The sequence below is a fragment of the Adiantum capillus-veneris genome, chromosome 3, assembly GCF_014529385.1.
Source record: "Adiantum capillus-veneris isolate H3 chromosome 3, ASM1452938v2, whole genome shotgun sequence".
NCBI classification, from domain to species: Eukaryota; Viridiplantae; Streptophyta; class Polypodiopsida; order Polypodiales; family Pteridaceae; genus Adiantum; species Adiantum capillus-veneris.
In genome coordinates, this window is record NC_140933.1 from 55235898 (window position 1) to 55263453 (window position 27556).

The 27556-nt window shown below is 42.5% G+C and overlaps 1 protein-coding gene across 1 annotated transcript in view; it reads left to right on the forward strand.

Moving 5' to 3' along the window:
• Nucleotides 1-2616: 2616 nt before the first annotated feature.
• Nucleotides 2617-27556, forward strand: part of LOC147460942 (uncharacterized) — a 43459-nt gene continuing 18519 nt past the window's right edge. The window contains exons 1-3 of the mRNA XM_086504485.1: nucleotides 2617-2651; nucleotides 11583-11672; nucleotides 13147-13204. Coding sequence (XP_086360611.1) covers nucleotides 2617-2651; nucleotides 11583-11672; nucleotides 13147-13204 — 183 coding nt within the window. The remainder of the gene's footprint in view (nucleotides 2652-11582; nucleotides 11673-13146; nucleotides 13205-27556) is intronic.

Sequence of the window (27556 nt, forward strand, 5' to 3'; positions counted from 1 at the left end):
TCATGATGACGAGATTAGGAAGACAGGAACTATGCTACTCTGCAAGACAAAGAAATGCCTCGATTTTATAGATGAATCTTGGGATGTTCATGATTCTGATGGCGTCTTATGCAAGGTAAATAAAAAGTCTATTGTGTGTAAGTGCATGATAGCTTCTCAAAATTTCATAGCTTCCTTCCACTACATAAGGTGACATCAAGTGAAAGGTCATTTGGTAGATTTGGACCAAGATTTGGCTGTTGACCTTAATAATCCTTTGAGAATGCTTGAGGTATGGTGTGAAACTGATCTGCTAACTATTCTTAGCATTCGAGGAAATGTGACACTACGACAAGTACGTGAGGATTTGAAGAATGAGGTTGACCTCAGCTTGCCTCCAAAATTGCTTTTCCAATGCAACATGTGAAAGGTAGTATGTTTTGTATGTAAACATTAATGATGCGTTAATTATTTCCTTGCTGGTTATCATCACAAAATATTGGTTTAGTCTAACTGTTTGATTAACTGTCGTGCAAGTGCTTCAAAGAAAGGAGAAGAAGACATTGTGCACAAAGATAAAGGATGAACGATTGTTTCTAGTGCAATGCGACTCTTGATTGAAGAAGGCAGCTCACACAATATATCACATTGCTCTGTATTGCAAATATTATTGAAAGTTGTTGATACCAAGCTTGCAATTTACATTCATGCAAAAATGCATCGTTAAGGATTTTCAAATAAATTTTAACAACAATTATCTTTTCAAAATTGGATCAAGTTATCTTTACATTGCGTTTAATAATGTACACTATAGTATTGTTCAATTAAATCTTAGTAGCTCTCATTTACAATTGAGGGGAGCTCCCCTTGACTTGATTAACATGATTAGGATGTAAAGGCTTTTGAGACGGTCTAGGGGTTGGGTCATGGGCTTGGGGTTGAGGAAAAGATTGTGCCTCAATAAAATTGGGTATTACAAAAAGACTAGAGGTCGAGTGGCCAGAAACACGAGTGGAGGCAGGTCCGGGCGCTTGGTCTGTCGTTGGTGGAGGTTCTACTTTGTACCTCCAAGGTGGAGGTTGAGGTTGTGGTCATGGGAGTGGCACAACAAATGCATTGACGACTCCTTCAGGACGAGTCTTCATAAGATTGATCATACTCTAGATGATTGTCGTCCCTAACGCGTCCACATGCAAGTTCAAATAATCTGCCAAATTCCTTGCTTGCAAATGAATTCCGTAGCTTTTATATGTAATTGAAAGAAATCATGTGTGCAAGGATTACAAAAGCGAAACATTGCACTTATACTTCTACGCTCCTTAGCATAAATGCGTTTTAGAAGAAGCTTCGAATTTGCAAGAACTCTCCATCCACAAGAATGTGTGTCGTCTTGCTTTGAAACCTTACAACTCAAAATGAGCATATCTTCCCAAACACTGTCTTAGGTCAATGTTTCCTATGCAGCAACAAGCTTCTGAACAGACCTGCAATACATAGCATATGGTGACTACACGTTGCATCAAAATTGCAGAATCAAGAAACAAGTAACTACGTACCCTCAGACATTCCCATGAAAACCATGCGCAAAGTTTGCAAGGTATAAACGCTTGCGCTCAATATTTAAGCCTTCAATCAGGGAAGTGTCCTTTGAGGTAAGCACGACTGATAGTTGTGTGTCCAAAACGATTACCTCGGATTGTAGATTCCATGCAAGGTTCGAAACCAGCATGCTGCAATTGAGAAAATTAATATGATGAGAATCTTTAATAAGCCAGAATCAAATAAATACCTTTGTAAAAATAATTTAACATACCAGAGATCAAGGTTGATAATTTGGTCCTTAAGATCCCTCCCACTATTTTGAAAAATACCTATCTCGTGAGGGATGAAACAAAAGTACAAAATTTGGCCCCATACAAGAAGTGCTACGTCAAAAGTTGGGCCAAGGAAACGTAGGGTGTCATTGTTAGCTTGGTCAATTGCTAACAACATCTCGCTTTCATTTGACTCCTCCAAAGGCTCCTCCACAAGTGCCTCTAGGATCCACTCCACATTCAAATGTGTGTTGTATGTGTGCTGTGTGATGCTCACATCCGTCAGTTTCACTTTGGTTATTGGAGGGATGCCAAAATGTTGTCCATTTTTCTTTCAGATAGATGGATCGACACAAGTGCCTTGCCGTACCTAAATCGTAATAGCCTCAGAGAATTGATATCCTGGAGCATCATTGTCACTCTGTAAGCATGAGCTGTGAGGACATAGCTATCTTGGAAGAGCTCGATCAAAAAGTCCTCGGTTGCCTCGTGGATGCAACCCATTGCACTTCTGGCCCACCGAAAATCCAAATTTCCGCTCTCACAAATTTGGCGACTTACTCTTTAAAAGGGTAACTTAGAAATAGCAAGAGATATATGCCTCTGGAGTTTGCGCAGCTCAAGTAGAACGCTTCGGTTTTGCTTGTACCTTTGACTACGCATTGTTGGCTAAAGATTAGGCAGGGTTTTGCCTGCAACTCTTGAGGATGAAGGTTGGTTGTCTTGCGCGTAAACCTTCCTTGCGGTCTACTTCGTGCAAGCCATGGAAACAAGTGTTTCCCCTGGAAAGCATTGTGGGGAAGAATAAGAAGAAGATTGAGCAATGGAAGGCTACATTGCAAAAGCTGATTCTGAGAGGTGAGGATAATCGTCAAACATCAGTGGGGTATACAAAAATGGAAACATTATATAATCGTCAAGGAAATCATCATCATTACCAAACGTGTGGAGGCCAAAATTAATTAAGTCGCTCATCATCATTGAGAAGAGTGCATCACCGCATGAACAACACATGGTGGCATACTGCATGTCGACTGGGGCACGATATCGACTATGTGGTTGTTGCGACACAACACGATATGGGATGTGCCTTGTTCGACCAAACCCCCCCCTCACGTTGTGTTGCGACAAGGAAAAATATCACGGCACAATGCAAGTAGGGGGAGTGTACCACATCTAGACCTTCGTATCGCGTTGTGGTGGGACACTTTTAAAGGTGCACCACGACGCAATAGGGACTAACCATGTTGTGGTGATGCCTCTCTATCGCATTGTGGCGCGACATTTGGATGTCGCGTCACAACGCAATAAGGACTACCCATATGGTGGACATGCCTCCCTATTGCATTGTGGTGCCACATTTGGATGTCGCATCACAACGCGATAGGGACCACCCATATTGTGGGCACGCCTTCCTATCGCATTGTGGCGCGACATTTGGATGTTGCGTTGTGATGCGATAGGGACCACCCATATTGTGGAGAGATCTCCGTATCGTGTTGTGGCACGATATTTTTCTGTCGATGCACAGCGCAAGTAAGTCAACGGCTCTGTGACATAAACCTACCACTCACATTGTGGTGCGACACATTTTGATAAAATCTCTTCCTGCATACTCGTTAACCAAAAAAAGAAACAAAGAGGCAGAGACAAAGGAACAATATATGAAGACATTTGCATTATCTTCAAGACTTCATTACAACTTCAAAAAAGCACAATCTTGTTTATCCATTTCAATTATTCTTTTTCCTCCTTTATCATTGCTGGTTTCTTGTCCTCGGTCTTTACGGTGTTGTTTTCCTCAGCCTTTTCCTTTTGGTTTTTCTTCTTGAGCTCCTTTCGAAGAGCTTTTTCCTCACCTATCATTTTCTCTACCTCCTTCATTTCTGCCATCATCTTTTGGCAAAGCTTCACCTTTCCTCTCTTCTTGTCCTCCATACCTGCTTGTGTAGATGTGAGCAAGTTCTTGAGTGTGCATTCAAGGTGATTTATATAGCTACGGTACTCACCACATGAAGGACACGTGTCATAGGGATAATGGAGCTTGCCTCGATCTTTTTGTTGCATTCATTGCACCGTTATTAATGCAATCATAAGGGTATCTGAAATGACCTGGTTGAGTTCTTGAGGAGTCCATATATAGGAGGCCAGTTAGTCCCTCCTTCGTACTCTTTAGTGTTAGCCAGTGCCTTCACCCTAACCTGCAAAATCGCTACTTTTTGACACATGTTGTGTATGGTCTAGCTTGTGAAATCACAAACCCACGCTAGTTGCCACAATATGGAAAACATGATCTGTTGAAACAAAAGCAGCCAATCATTCAACTTATAGAAGAGGCCCCGCAGGTTGAGGCAACTAAGGGGACCTAATTGCCTGACATCAACGTGCTTGCGACAGATACTGATGACGAAACACGTCATTCAAAGAGACTAAGGCACGAGGAAGAGGGTCCTTCAGATAAGGGCAAGAGGCCAAAATATTTTATATCATTTCTAGAAGAATAGAAATAAAAAGAATGTATTTGTTTTATGCATCAAAGTTAGATTGATTATGTAACAATGTCTTGCAATGTATTTTTTTGTTGCAACCATCATTCACAATATGAAAAGTTGAAATTACATCAATTCTTCTAGATACATTAAGTTTGTTGTTTAGATCTTGCTATGGCTGAGAGTTATGGCATAACTTGCAATGGTGTTGTCCAAACCCTTTAGATGTGTTGTTTTTGTAGATGCTAATCCGCATGTTGCCTAGCCGTAGACGATAACTCCCATATCTCCTTTCTTCACTGGTTTTTGGCTAATCTCACCGCATGGCCAATCTGACTTTGTTTGACTTGTTTCTTGTGATGTGACATATGCATTAGTTTTGGATATGTCCATTGGTGTATCTCCTCTAAGCTATTTGCTTTGTCAGCACCACCTCCATGTTGAGTGTTATTGAAATAACCAGTACGAGCTTGGTAGTGGGGATTTTCCATGCCCTATGTAGATCAAACACCCAAGCTACCATATTGCCTTGCACCAAGTTATGTGGTGTGTTGCACATAAGCATGCAGACATTATAAGGATGAGTCTTTGCATTTCAAGTATTCAAACAAATTACAGTACCATGTAGTGAGTAATATGTTGCTTTGTCCACGCACTTATGAATGTTTTGTGGTAGGTCTCCATGGCTTCTTGGAAATTTGTATAGTCGCCATCAGTCCATGAATTCAATTCACAGAACCTGAATATTGCGTCCAAAGTTTTGCATACCTTTTCTTTGCGAGTCCTTGCTGCACCATTGTCTGCATGGTCAACTACAACATTCTGCAGATTTTTCCACTTCCTGTATCTGAATGCTTGTCTTTCTTGTGCACTTTGTCTTTTGCGTTGTCGTCCAGGTTGTGGGCACTGAAAGGAAGAGTCGGGATTTTACACCACCGATGGACATCTTCTTTTAAACATCCCGAACATTTTTTTATCTCTTCTCATCTTGGTCTATCTTAACATGTCCGCCATGCAAACCCATTTCTGAGAAGGCCGTCTCTAAGGCTGAGATTTTTCTTTGCTTCACAGAGAGAGGGCGAGTGGTCCAAGAAAAATAGATGCAGAGAAACATTAATTTTTCTATTATTCTACAAAGTGCATGCATTGTGCATATGTGTACTCCAGATAGTGGAATATCCAAAATGGGTGGAAAGCTAGGGTCATGCAGATGCCTATCAGGAGCTCTCCTCCAAAATGGTTTGTCAAGGATCTAAACCCCTTCCATGCAATACAAGCAAGGGCTTTTGCTTGTTTCTCCTTTGGAAACATTGTACATGCATTTCAAGGTTTTTAGGTCTCCAGCCATGTGCCACTCAACATTGTAGGATCCCATGCTCTTCACATCCAATTTCTTTCCATTTCTCTATTCGCTTATTGTTTTTGGTATGTTTGTTTGATGAAAAAACCCAATTCAATATATCAAAATTCTCAATGGGCACCTGAAAGGATAATTTTAATCTTTTTAAAATGCACATTTGAAAGCATTCAACTGTAACATAACAATAAATTATCTTAAACATAACTTTTACAAACCTTGAACGTCGCAAGAAGGAAAATGTTGTGCTCAGATTGCACACTAAAGTTTCAAAGATCATATGGTCCAATGCTTGCATCCAAAGCTCCATTCATAAGTGTGATTGTGACTCTCTCAACCTTTGTCTCCTTTACAAGCTCGCACTCATCTAACTTGATGATAAAGTTCAGGACGTTGTTGCACTCTTCAATAGTGACATCAAACAACTGCACAATGTATGATGCACCGTGATGATATAAAAAAAATATTGTTATAATTGTCATAGATCATTTCTTCTCCTTTTGGCGATCTGTATGTCAATTCAATGTGGAAAGGACTTCCTAGCTTTTGAAGCACCTCCTCATTGACTTCCCGTCTTGTTTTTTGAATAGATAAGGGTTTGGAAGAAGCGTGTGTTTGATGTGGAACTTTTTTACATGTCTTTGCATAGACCTGGGTAAGAGGAGTTAAGAATCAAAACCCTTTTCTAGCAGAACAGCACTGCAAAGGATGCTACATACTTGAAAATGGCAACATATACCTTATTGGATATACCAGCTTCATCCAAAATGATTGCATGTCTCGTGTAGGGAGTTGGTAAAAGGCTGTCAAACTGTTTAGCCAACAATCTTACCATAGCGCTTATCATCCAAGAGGCCAGCTATGTTTTTGTGATTCAATATGAGCTCGTAATGGGCCGAGGAGGTGGTTGTGCTACGATCTTACCATAGCGCTTATCATCCAAGAGGCCAGCTATGTTTTTGTGATTCAATATGAGCTCGTAATGGGCCGAGGAGGTGGTTGTGCTACGATCCACTTCCTTGTCAAGGTGAAGCAAAGATCTGTGCGAGCATGTTAGCAGTAAGAGATGTGAGAGTTTATAAACATAAAATTGTGCTATGCTCCACTTCCTTGTCAGGGTGAAGCAAAGATCTGCGTAAGCATGTTAGCAGTAAGAGATGTGAGACTTTATGAACATAAACCTAAGAAGGATGGTGCACTCACTTGATGGCTTGCACTCTTTTCTTAATTCCTCCCGTGCCAACTTTCAAGTCCTTGATGTCTCTTAGTTTTCTTTCTCTTTGGTGAAGACCTAGCAATGTTTTTTTTCCTCTTAGTTGTTGTGTAAACTCCTTGATGGTCTCCTTGCTACCTTCAACTTGTTGAGCACATTGCATGACTTTCTAGTGTAAGCGGACATTCTCCCTGTATACAATATCTCTCTGTTGTTGCAGAACGTCATTTCTTGTAGCCAACTACTTAGTGTAGCCAAAGAAGCCATGGTGGCCATCTCCGACATAGTTCACATGTAATATCCTTAAAAGGTGGAGTGGAGTTTGTAACAGGATGCTTTGGATAGATTCTGTCGCCAAAGGTCCACATTTTTCATTGTGATCTTAAGTTCTCCTTTGAAGCTTCAAAAAGCGTTTGCTATTTTTTTTTCTTGCAGAGGGGTTCATACTCTAGTGAGAGCTCTATATGCATGCGATATACATCTTTCCTATTCCTTGTAGAAGTCCTTCGTGGAGAAGCTACAAGTGTCGATTGAGACATGACTGATTGAAACTGTGTGCAAAAGGAGGTGGGGGCGATTGAAGAATGAAAATTTGAATATTGCGCGCGAGAGAGAGATAACGCGGGAGGTGATGGGGGGAAGCAGGAGGCGAGGAAACAGAGCTTAGTTTTCAAAAATGTAGAAGATTGAGATATTCTACATTGAATTCAGTAGCCACCACGCACAATGAAGTGTTATCATGAATGAAATACTTTTTGGGTTTTTTAATGAACGTATCTTGCATGAATAAGATATCCAGATTTTAGAAAAAAAGTATGAAAAAGGGTTAAAATGAATTTTCTATTATCTCTCTCTATGCTGACATGGCATTTCTTACAAAGCCCGAATTTGAGTCCAAACTTTTCCTAATGTATTCAACACTCACATCAAATTTGGTAAGATTTGTCTCTTTAAAGTGGAAATTGTGGCCAATTTTGTAAAGACAGTCTGTAGACACAAAATTGTAGACAAATTGAGCAAAGTTTATCTAAACTTGGTGAAACTTTGCTAGGGAGCCTAAGTTGAGTTTCTTTAGATGTTTGTATCAACATCTTGGTAAAAAATGCTAAAACAAAACCCCAAAAGTAAATAACCGTGATTATTTACATCTGCTCCAGATTTGAGATTTTTTGCACAACTAAGTATACCACAGGGTCGAGCATATCAAGAAGACGACTCATATCAAATTTGGTGAAATTTCAATTACTTGCTCATACTCATTGGAACTTGATACATGAGGAGTCACTATTTCCAACATATTGGTTTGAAGGACTCGAGATAGGATCAACTGCCAAAAGAGTTGAAGCTGAGCGAAATAGACGTGTCAGACCAGTTGATTTTCAAAAATGGGTTAAAAAATATAAAGGATCTGGGGATCCATATGACCACTTAGCTAGCTTCAAGCAAGTGCTAAGAGCAGAACACATATTTGATTTCCACACTCAATTTGAGGGGTTTGGAATGACTTTAGAAGGAAAAGCATTGACACGGTTTCAAAACATTCCACCAAGGTTAATCATGGATTTAAATGCGTTAGCTCAAGGATTTGTACCTGCATGTTTCAAAACTGGGATCAAACATAATACGGTAGCTCTCAAACAGAAACAAGGTGAGTCTGTTAAGGAATGTGCAACTAGGATGTAGTTGTAAAAAAGGGCACCACACACCAAAGAGCAGATCATTTATCAAGGATTATTTCAAAAGAACCACCAAAAGGGGTAGACGATGATCTACCAGATGCATATCTGTTCTCCATGGAAATGATACCCCGTTGGTCAAAAAATATGGTTTCATTGATTACTATAGATCAAGTGGGTTCTCAAATACTATTTCCTACTACACCAAGATTGATTGGGCAATCGGCTATATATTAATTACTAGGTGGAAGGTTATACAAAAGAAATTGGGATGGAATACTCCTTTTGTGTAATAATCCTGAGGAGAAAACCCAATACCTAAATCAAGCATACATGACCATAGTAGGACTTCACTATGCGAAAGACCAAACTATGTAACAGATCATGAGACTTGGAGTATTTTGGCCAACCATGAGCAATGTTCACTCATTTGTGAAAAATTGTCTTTAATTATATTTATACATACATACATACATACATACATACATATATATATATATATATATATATATATATGGTCAAATTCTTAGCTAATTTCTAGGTGATGTTCTTTGATTTTAGTTCTAGTCCCTCTCTAGACTCTCTCTCTGTCTCTTCCTTTGTGCACCACTTTTCTATGTATCTCTCACTCCACTTATTGGCTTTTGTGTTCATTACTCGTGGGCTTTGAAATGTGGATAAATCATGATATGTACAATGTCACTCTCATTTTTCTTTAATTTTTATTTTTTTATTTATCTCACAACTGTTTAGAATTTGACACACACACTCTCTTTGTCTCTCTAAATCCTATTGAAATACTTTAGTTGTAAGTAAAATGATTAGTTTTTTATTTCTCTTTTTGGAAAACTTATGATTATTATGTTAGGGATTTACATGTGGATGCTAAATATAGTAGCATGCTATCTCTCTCTCTCTCTCTCTCTCTCTCTCTCTCTCTCTCATATGTGGCTTTTAACAAGATGAGACCTTGAGCTCTGCCACTCCCTCTCTCTCTCTCTCTCTCTCTCTCTCTCTCTCTCTCTCTCTGTATTTTTATATTTGTCCGTCTTTCTTGCCAGTGCACAATATCCCTATTAGAGGCAAAGAAGCGGATCTTTATGGTCTCATCTTGCACACTCTAATCTTCCTTGGCAACGCCTTTGCATACCATCTCTCTCATCTCTGCTGCTCTCCCGTCAAGCCTCCGCACCCTTGATGTCGCCCTCAATCGCATCCAAGGTTCAATCCCTGGCTCTTTCTTTGATCTCCACCCTTGTCCTCAATACCTTGATCTCAATCAGAACTCTCTCTCTCTCTGGCACCCTCCCCGAGTCTATGTACAATTTCACACAACTTCAAGTGATCTCAGTCAAAACTCTCTCTCTGGTACCCTCCCCGAGTCTATGTACAGTCTCACACAGCTTCAAGTTATCTTCCTTTCTGAGAACAGCCTTACAGGAAGCATCTCTCCCACCATCCACAAGCTCCAAGCCCTGCGAACCTTGCATTTCTCTTCTAATAACCTGCACCCAACTCCCTTTCCACCCTTCTTAAGAAACCTCTCCAAACTTGTAATTCTCTCCTGCGCTACGAACTTCAATAGCTCTATCCCTCTCCTTTGCACCTAGCCTTCCAAGCTGGACTTTTCGTCTTCCCCTGGGTTCTCTATTCCTCATCCCCTTGTAGCTTCCCTCTACAAGCTTTACCTGCAATATGTTGAGATATGTCAATAGCACCATTAAATTCTAGACATGTCTCTTAACAATCCCAACTCCATTGCCCTTCTTCACACAACTGCCTAACACGATTCTCATTCCCTTCCTTACGATTGCTCAATCTCTCCCATAATCTTCTTGATTCATCTTCCATCCCATTTTCTAAGCTGCTCACTCCAGATCTTCAATTATTGCATCTAGGTAGCTGTGGCTTGAAAGGCACCATCCCCAACAATGTCAACGATCTAAATCTCTTTGATAACCAACTCACTAGCGTGAACCAAAGCATTTGAAGGAGGGCATCAGCTTTGTAGTGCCCTAGACCTACATTGCAGAACAAGGAAAGGGAAGACCCATGAACACCAGGCTCCATAGCTTTATCATTAGTGCAAAACATAGGCACATCTTGTCCCTAATGTCTTTGTTTTGCTTTATTCTTTCATTTTTCTTTGCTTTTATATATGTTACCCAATTTCTTTGTCTTGCTCCTTTTGTTTATCTATAGATGTTTCAATTTTTTTTAAATTACCAACGAGTCCAGCTACCTGTCATAAATGACGGAAGTGGATCTCTCTCTCTCTCTCTCTCTCTCTCTCTCTCCCTTCCACGTGGCTAGAGAGGGAGGGATGAGAAATGCCACATGTACTTCTCATCCCTCATTAATATAATGTATAGAATATAGGACCTTACCTCCTAGGGTAGGCAAGAATTCACACAATATAGCACTTTTGGATTGATGCATATTTTGAGACTACATGCATGAGGAATGCCCACAATCCATTTCGCATGTAGACATTGAGTTTTGTTTGTGTGATGGTCAATTTTATTTTTTCATGTCGATTTTGATCAAAGGTATTGCATTTTTTAATGTATTCTAAGACTTAAAGCAAGCCCATTCTTGGGTTTTGGAGCACTCAATGTTGCTTATAAAAACACATGAAGATATAGAGGAGACACCTAAATATAGTTCAAAGAAAGCAAGGGTCCATGTCAAAATAGTAGTTTTCTTTCCCTTGTCTAGTGATATGTTGTATGTTTAGTCAGACTCCTAACATTGATCTCTCTACCCTACCATTCTAAATGTTCTTACCCTTATACTGTAACAAAATCTCATCTCCCTGCTAAGACTTTCTTTAAGTTTTATATGCTTAATCTTCCTTACTTTACTACAAAACACAACCTATTGTTAATTCTAACTTCTCTTCTGTTTAGTTCTCAACTGAAGCGATGAGTTCTCAGCAAAACGCCTCCCTCCCTTTACGCAGAACTGAAGCGGTAACACCCTCTCTCTCTCTCTCTCTCTCTCTCTCTCTCTCTCTCTCTGTGGGAGACTTTGTTTCTCTATCCACTACCGCAGAAGCTCTCTCTCCACTAACGCAGAAGCTCTGAAAGCTAGCAAGGAGTTCCTCAGCAAAACGCCTCCCTCCCGTTACGCAGAGCTGAAGCAGTAAGCCTCTCTCTCTCTCTCTCTCTGTCTGTCTGTCTTGAAGGCAGACTCAGAAATTGTGGAATCATCCTTCTGCACAAACAGGAATGGGAGCTTCAAACGGTGAAGATGAGGAGTGAATGAAGCCTGCTTGCAACAATTTTGAATTTGCTTCTCCAGCTCGCCAATGCCTTAGACAAGCGATATGGGAACTTTTTGGGATCTTTTGCACTAGGCACTATCATGATCCTCAGGATATAAGGGAGGATCTTGAAGAGGTAGATTGTCCCGAAGCATCATGTGCTAATATTTCTGTAGTAAAGCCTCCATGTGGGGATCTGGGGAAGAATCCGCAGATGTGACAAAGGCAATTGAAGGGGCTGCTGAAAAGGATGTCGCAGAAAAGGCTAATAGACATTGGGCTTGCAAGTGCTATATATAAGGGGATACAAGGTATAGTCTGATCATGAATAAGAATGGACTAAGTGCGCCTTTGACAATGGTGAATGTGTTGTGGCAATAATCATTGATATGAACATACTAGTGGATCATAGTCACACCCAAAGAGAAGGACAATAAGAAGTCTCATTGAGATGAGGGCTTTTGAAGCTTGAATGAGAAGTCAATTACCTTTTGGGTGATGTGGGTTTGAACTCTAGGGGTGAAGATTGAAGCCATGAGTAAGGCTACAGTGTGCAACCAACCTTAGATGCCAATTTTGGAGACTCAAAGTTGCCCATGAAAACAAAATGATAAACTTATGGGTCTTAGTGGAGCCGTGACTCACAAGCTTTGATCAATTTGGAATCTTAGGCATTTCCCTCCTTATCCTGAAATTGGATTTTGAAAGCTAGCAAAGAGATTGGAACAATGATGTCCAAAAGTGTCCAGTGAACGTAGGGTGATAGGCTAAGCTAAACAATAGATTTGTGCCAAGAGATTTGAACAATTATGTCCAAAAGTGTCCAGTGAACTTGGGATCTCAGTCAGAGATGATGTTTTGGCAACCCATGCAATTTGAATATATGCTGCACAAATAATGATGCAACATCTGGAGCCGAAGCAGCTATCTTGCAAGGAATGAAATGAGCCATCTTGGAAAAGCGATCAACCACCACAAGAACCTGAGCATTGCCTTTAGACGATCGAGGCAAAGTGATGATAAAATCCATACTGATACTTTCCCATCTCTCATTGGGAACCGGCAAAGGCTGAAGTAAACCTTGAGGAAGGTGTCGCGAAGCTTTCATTATCTGATATGAATGATAGGCTTTGACAAATTTGATAACATCTTGTTGCATATGAGGCGAGAAGTATGTAATAGACAAGAGCCTGTATGTCTTGTTGATCCCAGGGTGAGCAACATAAGGAACTTCATGATGCTCTTGAATTAGAATCTTTTGCAATGAAGTGTTGTGAGGCACACAAATCCGATTAGAGAAGTACAACAACTTATCAACGATGGTGTAGGCTAAAAACACGTTTATCTTTGCAGGACTGGGAGCAAAAGGTTTGAGAGCACGGAACACATCTCCAAAATCTCTATTAGTCAGGTATTCATTCTTGAAGCAAGCAGGAAGTTCCAATTGTACATTAGTGATAGCAAAACTAGTGGCTCGAGACGTGCGGCTCAAAGCATCGGCAACCACATTTAGAAGACCAAGAACATATTGGATCGTCTTGTGAAAATTCAACCCATCGGCCTTGTCTAGAATTCATTACAAGCGGAGTGAAAATGTACGTTAGAGATTGATGATTTGTGTGTATAATCGAATCTGCACCAAGTAGATAATGTCTCCAAGTTTGATAAGCATGCATAATTGCCAAAAACTCCTTGTTATACACAGGATACCTGCTTTGAATAGTCGACAATTTCTTGCTATCGTAAGCAATGACAAGATCATTCTGCATCAAAACTCCATGAGAAGCACAATCTAAGGCATCTATCATCACATCAAAGGGTTAAAGGGTTGAGTGGGGATCTGCAATGGCCAAGACCAGGGTTGTCATCAAAGCATGCTTCAGATCATTGAAGGATTGTTCAACTTCAGAAGATTACTGAAGTTTGTCTAACTTTGTCAATTCGGTCAAAGGAGCTGCAGCCTCTGAGAACTTATGCACATTGTTGTGATAAAAGTTTTCAAGACCCAAGAAGATCGAACATCTGAAACGGTCATCGACAGAGGAAGGTCAATTCGGTCAGAGGAGAGCGATCTCTGAGAATTTATGCACATTGTTGTGATAAGAGTTTCCAAGACCCAAGAAGATCGAACATTTGAAATGGTGATCGGCAGAGGCTAATCCACAAGTATCTTCTTAGGATCTACTGCAATGCCATCGACAGAAATGATGTATCCAAGATATTTCACATGGTTCTCAAAAAAGTCACTCTTCTTCTTGTTGATGTACAACACGTTTGTGCGAAGTATGCCAAAAACAATCTGCAAGTGCTCTTTGTGATCCACCAAAGTTTTGTTGAAAACTAGAATATCATTCAGATAGACGATTACAAACTTGTCCTGGTCCGGGCCAAACATTTCATTCATCAAGATCATGAATGTGGCCGTGACATTGGTTAACCCAAAAGGTATGAATAAAAATTCATAATGGCCATAATTTGTCTGAAAGGCTGTCTTGTATTCATCGCCAATAAGAATATGAATCTGATGATAGCCAGGCTTCAAACCAATCTTAGAGAACACCTTTGCACCAAGCAACTCATTAAACAACTCATTGATTTGTGGTAAAGGAAACTTGTTGTTGATTGTTAACTTGTTAAGAGCATGACAATGAATACATTTTTCTTCACAAGCAAAACTCGAGCGTCGAAAGGACTCTTCCTGGGACGAATGTGACCTTTGTCAAGTAACCCCTGCAATTGCCTTTGTATCTCCTGAGATTCAGATGTGAGATGCAACGGAAGCAATGTAATTAGGTATGGATCTTGCAACATACTTGACCAATCCTTAGCTCTTAACATGCACAATTAACGCCACAAGACTCCTGTAAATAGAGAGTGAGAAGAGAGACGACACATGGGGTCCCAACTAACCCTCTCAAGGGCCCCCCACACCGTTACCGATGTGGTATTTGCTTTATTTGCACAAATGATTATACAAGACTAGACTCTTGCTATGCAAACCTCTAGACCTTCAGATACCCAAAGATAGGAGTACTTTCGGGGCTGATTTGATGTAGTCAAAGTGGTCCCTCGATGTGGCGAAGATAGGCCTCCAATATAGGGATGTTGGGGGCTGTTTTGATGCGCCTAATTGAGGTAGATGATGGCTGAAAACAGTCTGTAATTCTCTGCTGAAAACGCAGCCTGTAGTCGGGGATGATGAAGCGCCAAAACGCAGCCGATGTCGATGCCGAATGCGCCACCGGATGGGGGCTGAAATGGGCAAGAATGGGGCTGGAATGACAGCAGATACGGGGCTGAGAATGATGCGAAGTTGGGGCTGATTTACAGTCCTAATGTGCCTATGCTTGCGATGGATGCTTGGGGAAGATGGGGAATGGATCCCTAGCAAGATGTGCAGAGCAAAGCGATGGAGGAAGCAAGATGACCAACCCGGCACATAATCCCCTAGGCTCTAGACACTTTATTGGCTCTGGATGGCGACGTAAAATGTCCACGTGGCACACCGAGTCCGTGTGCACGTGACATCCCCTCCTGCTTAAGGTGAGGCACCGATGCCGAGCTGCATGGCCTCCGGATATGATGTGAGAAGTAGTGGATAATTTGAGAAAAACTCCTCGTTTACCCAAGCAGCTTCATGGGTACCTCGATCCTTGAATTTGAGGAAGTATTGTCGCTTCTTCTTATTCGATCCGTGCTTAAAACGATGCAAGAGGATCTGCTACGGTTCCAAAATTTCGGCCTCATGAACGATCTGAGGTTGCTCCTCGTCTGGAACATTCCTTGGAGGTTCACCCTGAAACAATTTAAGCCAAGAAACATGGAAAACATTATGCATTGTCCACGAAGCAGGTAACTAAAGGCGGAAGGAAATGTCATTTACCTTGTCGATGACCGAAAATGGACGGTACACCAACTTGCTTCAAACGTTGCTTCATGATCCTCAAATACACCCAGTCACCCTCCTTGAACAAGACATCTTGTCGATGCTTGTTAGCCTGTCTAGAATATGATTCTTGAGTTGTGCTAAGCCGAAGCGTAACACTCTCAGAAATCTCTGCAAAAGACTCACTAACATGATTAGCATCAGGAACTTTAGACCTAGTCAACAAAGATTGAAAAGGACGATCAAATGCTGCCTCATACGGAGTACGACCAATAACACTAGAATATGTGTCATTCAGAATGGCGTGGAGTCTGGACTAATGGCAAATACTGTTCCCACTTAGACTGATGATCATGCATATAAGACTTGAGAACATCAAATGCCAATTGATTGTAAATCTCGGTCTGACCATTTGACTGAGGATGAAATGAAGAAGAAAAATTTAACTTATTGCCAAAATTTTCAAATAGAGTCTGCAAAAAATGTGATGTGAACTTTGTATTCCTATCGGACACAATAGACTTAGGAAGACCACACAACGGATACCAATGTCGAATGAACATCCGTGCAACATCCTATGCACTAACATTGGCCTTGCAAGGAATAAGCATGCAAAACTTGCTAAAGCGATCAACAATAGTCAAACACTGTGTATTCCATGCACCTGGTGAAAGAGGCAAATTAGTCACAAAATCCATGGAAATGTCTTAAAAAGGTCCCTCTGGAATAGGTAAAGGCATCAACAAACCTTGCTGCTTACCATGAGGTACTTTGACCTTCTGACAGATGGAACATCTAGTGACATAATTAAACCATAAATGAGGACAATAAAAATGATGTTCAACCTTTTCTAATGTGGCATTCATACCCCTGTGTCCCCCAATCAATGCATCATGTGCATCATGCAAAATCGGTGCTCCAAATTACTACAAAACACAAAGTCTATTTTTAAAAAATAACCAACCATCACGGATGGCATAATTTGAGGGCCCTTGTGGATCCAAAGAATCCATCCAATGCTTCGTGCTTCTCAAACTCTGTACCCACATACCGATGCTTCATATCATTATATCCAACATCTTGAATAGAAAGAAAAGAATGCCGCTCAAGGGAGAGAACCTGTCTCTTTCTACTCAATGCATCTGCAACAGGGTTAGCTTACTTGGAATGTACTCAATCATACCACCAAATTGCTCAAAATATTGAGACCACCGTGCTTGTCTATCACTCCAATGTGCACTAGGCATAGACTGAAGCCATCTAAGAGCTTGGTGATCCGTGCGAACCACAAACTCACAACCATAAACAAAATGCTTCCAATGCTTTAATGCATGAATGACAGAGAGGAATTCCTTATCATAGACAAAGTAATTCTTCTGAGCACTGTTTAGCTTACGAGAGAAAAATGCAACCGGATGTGTGTTCTGTTGTAACACTGCTCCAATAGCAATATTACTAGCATTTGTCCAAACTTCAAATGGATCGTCCCCAGAAGCAAGGATGAGGCAAGGAGCCTCTGTGACCGCAACCTTGAGCACTTCAAAAGCACTCTTAGCCGTCTCGGTTAAGACCACGCTCTAACAGCGAGTCTTAACACCCTTCAAAAGATCAGACAATGGTGTGGCAATGTGTGCAAAATTCTTGATATGTGAACTATATGCCTGACATACACCCAAAAATGAACGTACATTCCCTAACTTCTCTAACCTTCTTGGGATCAAGGCGAATGCCATCTTCCGAGATGATATAGCCCAAATATGAATCAGTAGTCAGAAAAAATTCTGACTTCTTTGCAGCGATGTAGAGACGGTTGGCAGCCAAAAGGGCTAAAACCTTCTCAACATCACGCTCACGTTGTTCCCACATGGCTGAGAATATGAGAATGTCATCAAGAAAAATAAAAACACACACACCTACGAAGTCGATGAAGATACGCATCATCATGCGATTAAACGTACCTGGGGCGCCAGTAAGACCAAATGGCATGACCATAAACTCATAGTGACCACGCTCTGTCCGAAAGCCTGTCTTATAAATATCGTGCTTGGCGATTCTTACCTGATGGTAGCCACTCTTCAAGTCGACCTTAGAAAATACCTTTGCTCCATTGAGACGCTCCAAAATGTAGTCAATGCGGGGCATCGGAAGACGATTCTTGACAGTCTTCTTGTTGAGGGTCCTGTAATCCACACACAAGCGTGAGGTACCATCTTTCTTCCGAACAAAAAGAACAGGAGCAACAAAAGGACTTACACTAGGACGTATAAACCCCCGAGCTATCAACTCACCTAGTTGACGCTCTAACTCCTCTTCATTTGCTTTATTCAACCTGTAAGGAAACTCACTTACCGATTGAGCACCATCTACTAGGTCGATCACATGGTCCTCTGGTCGCTCGGGTGGAGTGATGGAGGTAAATCATCTTGGTGTAAGGTGCAACGGAATGAATGTTTGAACTTTGCTCAAGATGAGTGCTCCGAATTATGCTCAAGGTTCCTTTTGTTCTTATGGAAGGGAGAGCCTTCCGTTCTTAATGAGAGAGTGCTATGATCACAACAAAGTGAATGGACACTGTGCATGCAAGTGTATGAGACTGAGAGATAGAGAGAGAAGAGAAATACGACACCAGAGACGTAAAACCCTCCTCCGAAGGCCCCACTCTCGTCAGTGAGAGTGGTCTACTATTGATTGCACAAACTGGTACAATGTGGGTGCATGTGACTGATGCAAGTCTAGACTATGTCGAGGTCGATGACGGAGATGGCGAGACCGATCTAAGGGCTGAAATCTGCTACTCTTTATCTGCTGTCCAAAAACGCTAATGGGCTGAACTCTGCTGCGGCTGGAAACGCAAAAGAAAACGCTGCCCTTGCTGGTCTTTATGGCTGAAAATCTGCGGTTCCTTGGGCTGAAAACTGATGGTCTTCATGGCTGAAAACTGATGTTGCTTTTTTGTTGAAAAACGCCAGCCAGAAGGGGGCGACTTGGGTTTATGAAAAACGCTAGGCTGGAAGTCTTCTTGCGGTGAAGCCTTGGATCAAAAACGCTAGGCCTGATCTGCAAATAAAAAACGCTAGGGCTGAAAATGGTTATGCTGTCGCCGGATGTTCTGCAAATGCAAAACGCTAGGCTGATCTGCTGTGTCTTGACGACGCTGGGGCTGATCTGCTGTGCACAAATCGCCAAGGCTGATCTGATGCTAGGTCTTCTGTGGAGAAAACGCCAGAGTAGTCGCGGGGGTTGGTCTTGCTGAGAAGTTGCCTGTTGAGCAAGGTGCTCCTGCTGCTTCTTTTGCCAATTAGTGCTAGTTTAGGTTTGCTTATATACAAACTTACTCAATTTGCCCTACCTACTTTCCAACAAAAGTCACTTAAAAATAATAAGTGAAAATGTCAAAAATAGGGAAAATAGGCTAAATGCATTGGAAACTTCTGAAGGATTTTGATGGATTCTGATGGGAATGCTTATGATCATGCTGTGTGCAACCAGAGGATATGCATCTACACTAAGTGACTGGGGATGCACGATCTGCGAACAGACTCACAAAAGTGCCAGAACACTTCTAAATCTAGACTCATTGGATTGATTGAACCCTTGTCGTGCTCTAGCTTGTCCACGGACACATAGGGTTGGATGTGTCACGTGACATCCCCTCCTTTTTAAAGCGAGGTACTAGTACCGAACCGTATGGCGTTGAGGGAGATCGCCGAAAGCATTCGTAATCCTAGAAGGGACTCTTTGCCGGCCCACTCATATGTGTGGGTCGTGCGGTACTTGAACTTCATAAAGGTTTGCAACGCTTGCTTCTTTGGGCCGCGCCGAAATCGACGAGTCTTCTGTGGCTCCTTCAATGCTTCAACTTCGTCAAGAGTCATGCGTCTACCTTGTTTAAGAATCTCCGAGGCTGAAATTCGTGAAACCAGTTTCAACACAAAAACATGAACATACCTATTCTATGTAAAGTGATTGGAAAAAATCTTGTCTTCCTCAAAGACTGTGCATGCAATGTAGATGAACAAAGAGATGGAGTGCTAAACCGTTCACCACACACACGTAGACAATGAGATTGAATCTTTCTCTTCTGATCTAAAGCAATCAACTATGGCAAATTACAATGGAAATGCCCATGCTTGGTGCTCATACTTTCTTGTGCTCGTTCTACGAATGTGCCCTGCCAAGGAAGAGACATGGAATGACCTCCTTACATACATACCTTTCAGCTTTTCATGAACAATCCTCATATATTTGTGCTCATTCATGAGTGAAACGTGCTCAACGTACAATATGTCATGCCTAGTAAAAGGGATCACATAAAGACACTGACTAAAATACAGGAAACGATCACGAATGAAACACTCGAACAATGCGTGCGTACTAATCATGCGAACACATAATACTTCCTGTGAGGGTTCTTTGGACCTAGGCTCGAGAGCCAAGATCGGTTCTTCTTGAAGAAATTCTTTGGACCTAGGCTCGAAAGCCAAGATCGATCTTTCGTGATTGATCGAATCTGCAACGAGGTTATTTTCGCTAGAAAAAGCATCAACTAACTCATCATCCTTGTGAACAATCACGTCATCTTCATGCAAATCATCATGCTTGTGAGAAATCACATCTTGATCATGCAAATCATCATGCTCGTGAGAAATCACATCTTGATCATGCAAATCATCATGCTCGTGAGAAATCACATTTTGATCATGCAAATCATCATGCTTGTCAGTGTCATCCAAATCATCATGCTCATCATTATCATTCAAATCATCATGCTTCTCATAATCACGCAAATCCTGTGTGTCATGCTTTGGAGAAGAAGAGACTGAGAGAGTCTCCTTTTCCCGAATCTCTTGCATTTGTGCCTGAACTTGAGAAAAGAGTCACAACAACTCTTTCTTGTGTCGGTCGCTCTGTTCTTGTTTTGCTTTGGCTGCCTTTCTTTCTGCTTCTCTTTCTGCGTGTCTACGTTCCATTTCTGCCATTCTTTCTGCATTTCTCGCTTCCCGTTCTAACTTCCTTTCCAGAAACATATGCTTCAACTCCTCCATAGGAGTTAGTGCAATCCTTGGCATAGATGGGGAAGGGGGAGGGTCGGAAAAACCTCTTGGTGGGGAAAATTCTTCTTCGCCTCTCTCATGCTCATCACCTCCAAGCGAAGTATCCATTCCGCTTCGAGTGATGACCATGCACTATGATCTTTGGTTCTTAAGTTCACGAGGAACTTGGGTTCTTGAGGGTCTTGGGTTCTGGGGTTCTTGAGGTTTTCTTTCGCTTGCAATCCGTGTTTGAGAAGTATCTTCTCTTTACCCGAGTTCTGCTCTTTTCCGTGGGCACACCCCTTGGCGACCTTGCGCTAACACCAAGGTTGCTTTTTCCTACCTCACGTCGATTGGCCGGCCACTAAGTGCATGGTCCGCTCTCAATGAGTGAAAAGAGGCACAAGGGGAGGCTCGACAAGCCCTTCTTTCTTGGGATTCCTGACACTCTTCAAAAACACGATTAGGAATCGACACGCCCAAGTAAACTTGGGTTCGTGCGACTACAACAAGCAAAAAAAATTCTTGTGATTCTTGTGGTTCTTTCCTTGAGTGATACATAACACTGCCAAAGCTCTGATACCAATGTAAGGTTCAGCGGAATGAATGTTTGAACTTTGCTCAAGATGAGTGCTCTGAACTGTGCTCAAGGTTCCTTTTGTTCTTATGGAAGGGAGAGCCTTCCGTTCTTAATGAGAGAGTGCTATGATCACAACAAAGTGAATGGACACTGTGCGTGCAAGTGTATGAGACTGAGAGATAGAGAGAGAAGAGAAATACGACACTAGAGACGTTGTAAAACCCTCCTCCGAAGGCCCCACTCTCGTCGGCGAGAGTGGTCTACTATTGATTGCACAAACTGGTACAATGCGGGTACATGTGACTGATGCAAGTCTAGACTATGTCGAGGTCGACAACGGAGATGGCAAGATTGAATTAAGGGCTGAAATCTGCTACTCTTTATTTGCTCTCCAAAAACGCTAATGGGCTGAAATCTGCTGCAGCTGGAAACGCAAAAGAAAACGCTGCCCTTGCTGGTCTTTATGGCTGAAAATTTGCGGTTTCTTGGGCTGAAAACTGATGGTCTTTATGGCTGAAAACTGATGTTACTTTTTTGCTGAAAAACGCCAGCCAGAAGGGGGCGACTTGGGTTTATGAAAAACGCTAGGCTGGAAGTCTTCTTGCGGTGAAGCCTTGGATAAAAAACGCTAGGCTTGATCTGCAAATAAAAAACGCTAGGGCTGAAAATGGTTCTGCTGTCGCCGGATGTTTTGCAAATGCTAGGCTGATCTGCTGTGTCTTGATGACGTTGGGGCTGATCTGCTGTGCACAAATCGCCAAGGCTGATCTGATGCTAGGTCTTCTGTGGAGAAAACGCCAGAGTAGTCGCGGGGGTTGGTCTTGCTGAGAAGTTGCCTGTTGAGCAAGGTGCTCCTGCTGCTTCTTTTGCCAATTAGTGCTAGTTTAGGTTTGCTTATATACAAACTTACTCAATTTGTCCTACCTACTTTCCAACAGAAGTCACTTAAAAATAATAAGTGAAAAATGTCAAAAATAGGGAAAATAGGCTAAATGCACTGGAAAATTCCCCTGAAGGATTCTAATGGGAATGCATATGATCATGTTGTGTGCAACCAGCGGATATGCATCTACACTAAGTGACTGGGGATGCACGGTCTGCGAACAGACTCACAAAAGTGCCAAAACACTTCTAAATCTAGACTGATTGGACTGACTGAACCCTTGTCGTGCTGTAGCTTGTCCACGGACACATAGGGTTGGATGTGTCACGTGACACTTGGAGAAATAAGTCATTATATTTAGCAAACAAATCGCTATATCTTTCGTGAATACCTCCATTCCGTGATGTAGGATTGATGTAGATCACCGTCGCTCGCGCTCCACGACGAAGCTCGCGCTTAGCCTGCACATGTGAAATGAGAGGGACTGAAGGAATGCCACTCTCACCACGAATGAGTACTGGTTGCAGAACATCATGATTGATAAGAAGTGTGTTCGCCTCCGAATCCATATGAGGCTTGTACCTACGAAACCACTTAATACCGAGAATAACATCACATCGAGAAAGTTTAGAAACCACAAAAGAGCGAGTAAACTGTGCTTGCTGAACGACTAACTTGACATCTTGACACTCTTTAGAAATGGAAGTATCCATGCCTTCAGAAAACCCCTGCACCGGTAAGGGTGGAACAGGAGTGGGCTGAAGACGGGCACGCTTCACTAGAGCGCTACTAATCACTTCTTGTGTACTTCCAGGATCAAACAATACCACTACCCTTTGACCATTGACATGCCCATAACACTTAAGCAATTCCTCTTCATCAATTGTCCCCTTTTGCTTATCTTCAAACTCAATGATCTCCACGGCGTTAACGTGAGGAGACATGCTTGAAGATGGAGCGGAAAAAGAGTAAGCCTTCGTGTCTTTCTTAGGACAATCCTTCTTCAGATGACCCTTTGTATGGCACTTAAAGTACCTTTGTTCTTTAGCATACATGGTCCATTCTTCCTTACTTAAAAATCCTCCTATAATGCCCTGTGCAACCTTCTCATGAGGAGTAAGTGTGGGCTTTGCAGCCTTTTCCTTCTCCTTACCCTTATCACTTGTGCTAGCACTAGAGGTGGACTGTGATGGGGTGGGGACTTAGGGGCTTGCTTGTGAGCATTCCCCGCCCCATTACTGGACTTAGATGTATCGATAGAGGAGGGAGAAAAACTTACCGACATTGGCTTACCTTTGTTGTGCTTGAGCTCCTGAAGTTGAGCCAAGCGGACGGCCTCGTCGACAGTCTTTGGATCGTCGGCTTCCACATCGTACTTGATCATGGTATCCAAGCCAAACAAAAAAGCCTCCAACCTGTCGTCATGAGACTTACGCAATTGTCCCCCAAGCTGGGAAACTCGGTTAGCATAAGACATTTCTGGCTTTACCATTCTGAGCCAAAGCTCTAAAATCATCTTTAAGACTCTTCAGATGCCGTGGGGGTAAGAAGCGGGCTGTCAAATCTTTACGAAATTCAGCCCACAGATAAGTGAGAGGCTGATCCTCATCCCAACCACTAGAAGCAACATGCTCAAGCATCTTATCCACCCACTCTTCTTTCCATGTGATAGAGAGCTGAAACTGAAATTCAGAAAAACCCTGGGACAGCTATGTCTCCACAAGAGGCTCCACTAGCATCTCTCCCCGCCTCCCCCTCAGGTGGAGATCCAAGTAGCAACCCCTCTTCCAGAACTCCCCTCTCGCCCTCTTCCTCTCGGTCGCCTTCCCAGCTGAGTCTTGGGGCTTCCTCCTCTATTGCCATCTTCTTCTCAGGTGTTGATCCCCTCAGTGCCTCCCCTTGCTTCCCTTTCTGTTCGGAGGCCGGTCTCCCGCGCCTTCATGGAAAACTCTCCCCCTTCTTGGCTGTTTGACCTCGCTGATGCCAGCGCCGATGAGCTTTGGCCAGTGGAGGTTCAGGTTTATCTTTTGCAACAGCACCGCCGTGCCCTCCTGGGCAACTCTCATAGCCGCTCTACTTTCCTCTCTTTTTTCCTTTCTTTTTCGGGGGAGGAGGATTGGTTTGACGACTCGACGTTGACCTTCACTTGCTCACAGATTTAGTAGCATCTTGCATTCTAGACGAGTGCACATCCATCCGATTTCTCGCACGATCAGCTTGCCGAGTGTATCGGCAAGGTGAAGAGGATGGACTCTTCACAAGGATTTTAGCTAAGCAGTGGTTTTACTGTCTAATCATGCTCTAGTTTCTCTTCGTCTCATTGCTCAGAGATTGGCTGCAGCACGCGAGGAGATTTGGTCACATGCATCTGGTTGTCACGCCATACATGGCCACTTCACTTATGCCACCTTTTACAGACACTGAGCTTCATGCAGCAGTCACTACTCTGGATGCTTCTTTGTTGCCTTGGGGATGATGATCTCACTCATAAGTTCTTTTTGGAGTATTGGGATGCTTTGCATGGACTTTTACTCCGTGGTTTACAACAGATTTTTGATTTTGGTAGTATGCCTATTTCTATGTGCTTTGGCCTGATTGCGCTCATACTTAAAGGAGGGCACCCGACTCTACTCAGACAATGGCGTCCTATTACTTTACTACCTTCTGTCTATAAGATCTTGGCTAGATTGATTTCGGCTCGTCTGTAGCCTTTGATGCCTTCTCATATTCATGGTTCACAGACAAGTTTCATTCAGAACCGCTGCATTCTCGATAATGTTTTTACATTTTACAGAGCGGCTGAGTACGCCAAGTCATCCTCATAGTCGTGGCTGTTCTCCTTCTTGCTTTTGAGAAGGCATTTGACAGAGTTGATTGGGATTTCCTGGAGAGCACTTTGGCCAATATGGACTTTCCTCGTAGTTGGATCAATAGAATATCAGCTCTTTACCACTCGGCTACTAGTGCAGTCACTATTGGAGGCTTTCTTGGTCGTCTATTTACTCTGGGCCGTTCCGTGCGTCAAGGCTGCCCTCTTGCACCATATCTTTTTCTACTCTTTGCAGAGGCCCTTATAGTATTCTTTAGTAGCAGTCACTATTGTAGGCTTTCTTGGTCGTCTATTTACTCTGGGCCGTTCCGTGCGTCAAGGCTGCCCTCTTGCGCCATATTTTTTTCTATTCTTTGCAAATGCCCTTATAGTATTCTTGTGTTCACAGTCTCTTGCTGTGCATGGAATCCGTTTACCTACGCAGGTAGGAGAGTAGGAGTTTTGGGCTTTCTTGGTCGTCTATTTCCTCTGGGCCGTTCCGTGCGTCAAGGTTGCCCTATTGCGCCATATTTTTTTCTATTCTTTGCAGATGCCCTTACAGTATTCTTATGTTCACAGTCTCTTGCGGTGCATGGAATCCGTTTACCTACGCAGGTAGGAGAGTAGGAGTTTTTGGATTTTGAGTACACGGATGACACGATGCTCATCTGTCACGTGACACATCCAACCCTATGTGTTCGTGGACAATCTATAGCATAACAGGGTTCCGTGAGTCCAGTCAGTCTAGATTAGAAGTGATCTGGCACTTTTGTGAGTCTATTCGTAGACCGTGCATGCCCAGTCACTTAGTATAGATGCATATCCTCTGGTTGCACACATCATGATCATAAGCATTCCCATCAGAATCCTTCAGGGGAATTTTCCAGTGCATTTAGCCTATTTTACCTATTTTTGACAATTTTTCACTTATTAATTTAAGTGACTTTTGTTGGAAAGTAGGTAGGGCAAATTGGGTAAGAAAATATATAAGCAAACCAAGGTTAGCACTAAACAGCAGATGAGCAAGGAGAACAACAGGCCATTGGCGACAGGTTCCCTCTCTCAGCAAGACTCCCCAAGCACCCCTTGGCGATTTCCCACACACAGGCCCTAGCGTTTTTCCTCATTGCCAGCCATCCTTTCCCCTTGGCGTTTTTCAGCAGACACCTATCGCTTTGCACTCTTGCATCTAGCGTTTTACAAAGCCCTGCTCGCCCACTTTTCCCCTGGCGTTTTCAGCACTGACCCGCAGCAGATAAAGCAGCATTTTCAGCACCAAAACGCAGCCTATACATCAGCGTTTTCTTCAGCCAAACCTGCGTTTTTCAAACAGCAGAAAATCAGCCTTGATTTCAGCATTTCAACTTGCAGCAGATTTCAGCCTTGAGCGTTTTTGAAAGCAGATAGAACATTCAGTTTTCAGCCCTATTGTCGGCCGCGCCATCCGCGTCGTCATCGTCGACATAGTCTAGACTTGCATCAGTTTCATGCATCATCATTGTACCAGTTTGTGCAATCAATCGTAGACCACTCTCGCTAATGAGAGTGGGGCCTTCGGAGGAGGGTTTTACAACAATCTCTGGTGTCGTATTCTCTTCTCTCTCTATCTCTCAGTCTCATACACTTGCACGCACAGTGTCCACTCACTTTGTTCGTGATCATTGCACTCTCTCATTAAAGGCGGAAGGCTCTCCCTTCCATAAGAACAAAAAGGAACCTTGAGCACATTATGGAGCACTCATCTTGAGAAAGAACAACATTCATTCCGCTGCACCTTACATTGGTATCAGAGCTTTGGCAGTGTTCTGTATCACTCAAGGAAAGAACCACAAGAATCACAAGAATTTTTTTGCTTGTTGCGGTCGCACGAACCCAAGTTCGCTTGGGCGTGTCGATTCTTAATCGTGTTTTTGAAGAGTGACAGGAATCCCAAGAAAGAAGGGCTTGTCCAGCCTCCCCTTGTGCCTCTTTTCACTCATTGAGAGCGGACCGTGCACTTAGCGGCTGGCCAATTGACGTGAAGTGGGAAAAAGCAACCTTGGTGTGAGCGCAAGGCTGCTAAGGGGTGCGCCCGCGGAAAAGAGAAGAACTCGAATGAAGAGAAGATCCTTCTCAAACACGGTTTGCAAGCGAAAGAAAACCTCAAGAACCTCAAGAACCTCAAGACCCTCAAGAACCCCAGAACCCAAGACCCTCAAGAACCCAAGTCCCTCGTGTACTTAAGAACCAAAGATCATAGTGCATGGTCCTCACCTATTTTCTTACCCAATTTGCCCTACCTACTTTCCAACAAAAGTCACTCAAATTAATAAATGAAAAATGTCAAAGAGTGGCCTTGGAGGTCGAGCGTGAGGCTTAAAGAGAACTATGCACTCAAGAATTGGTTCGACAAGTACTTGCCTCGAAGTCCGAACCAACCAAAGATCGTGGGAGTTCTTCAAGTGGCGCAAGCCACGATGCGGATTCCAATAATCCAGTTACAGAGAAGTTGACTTTCAGTAAGTATGATGGTAAGATGGATGCTGCGGTTATTCATTCTTGGTTGCATCAATTTAATGCTTATTTTGCGACA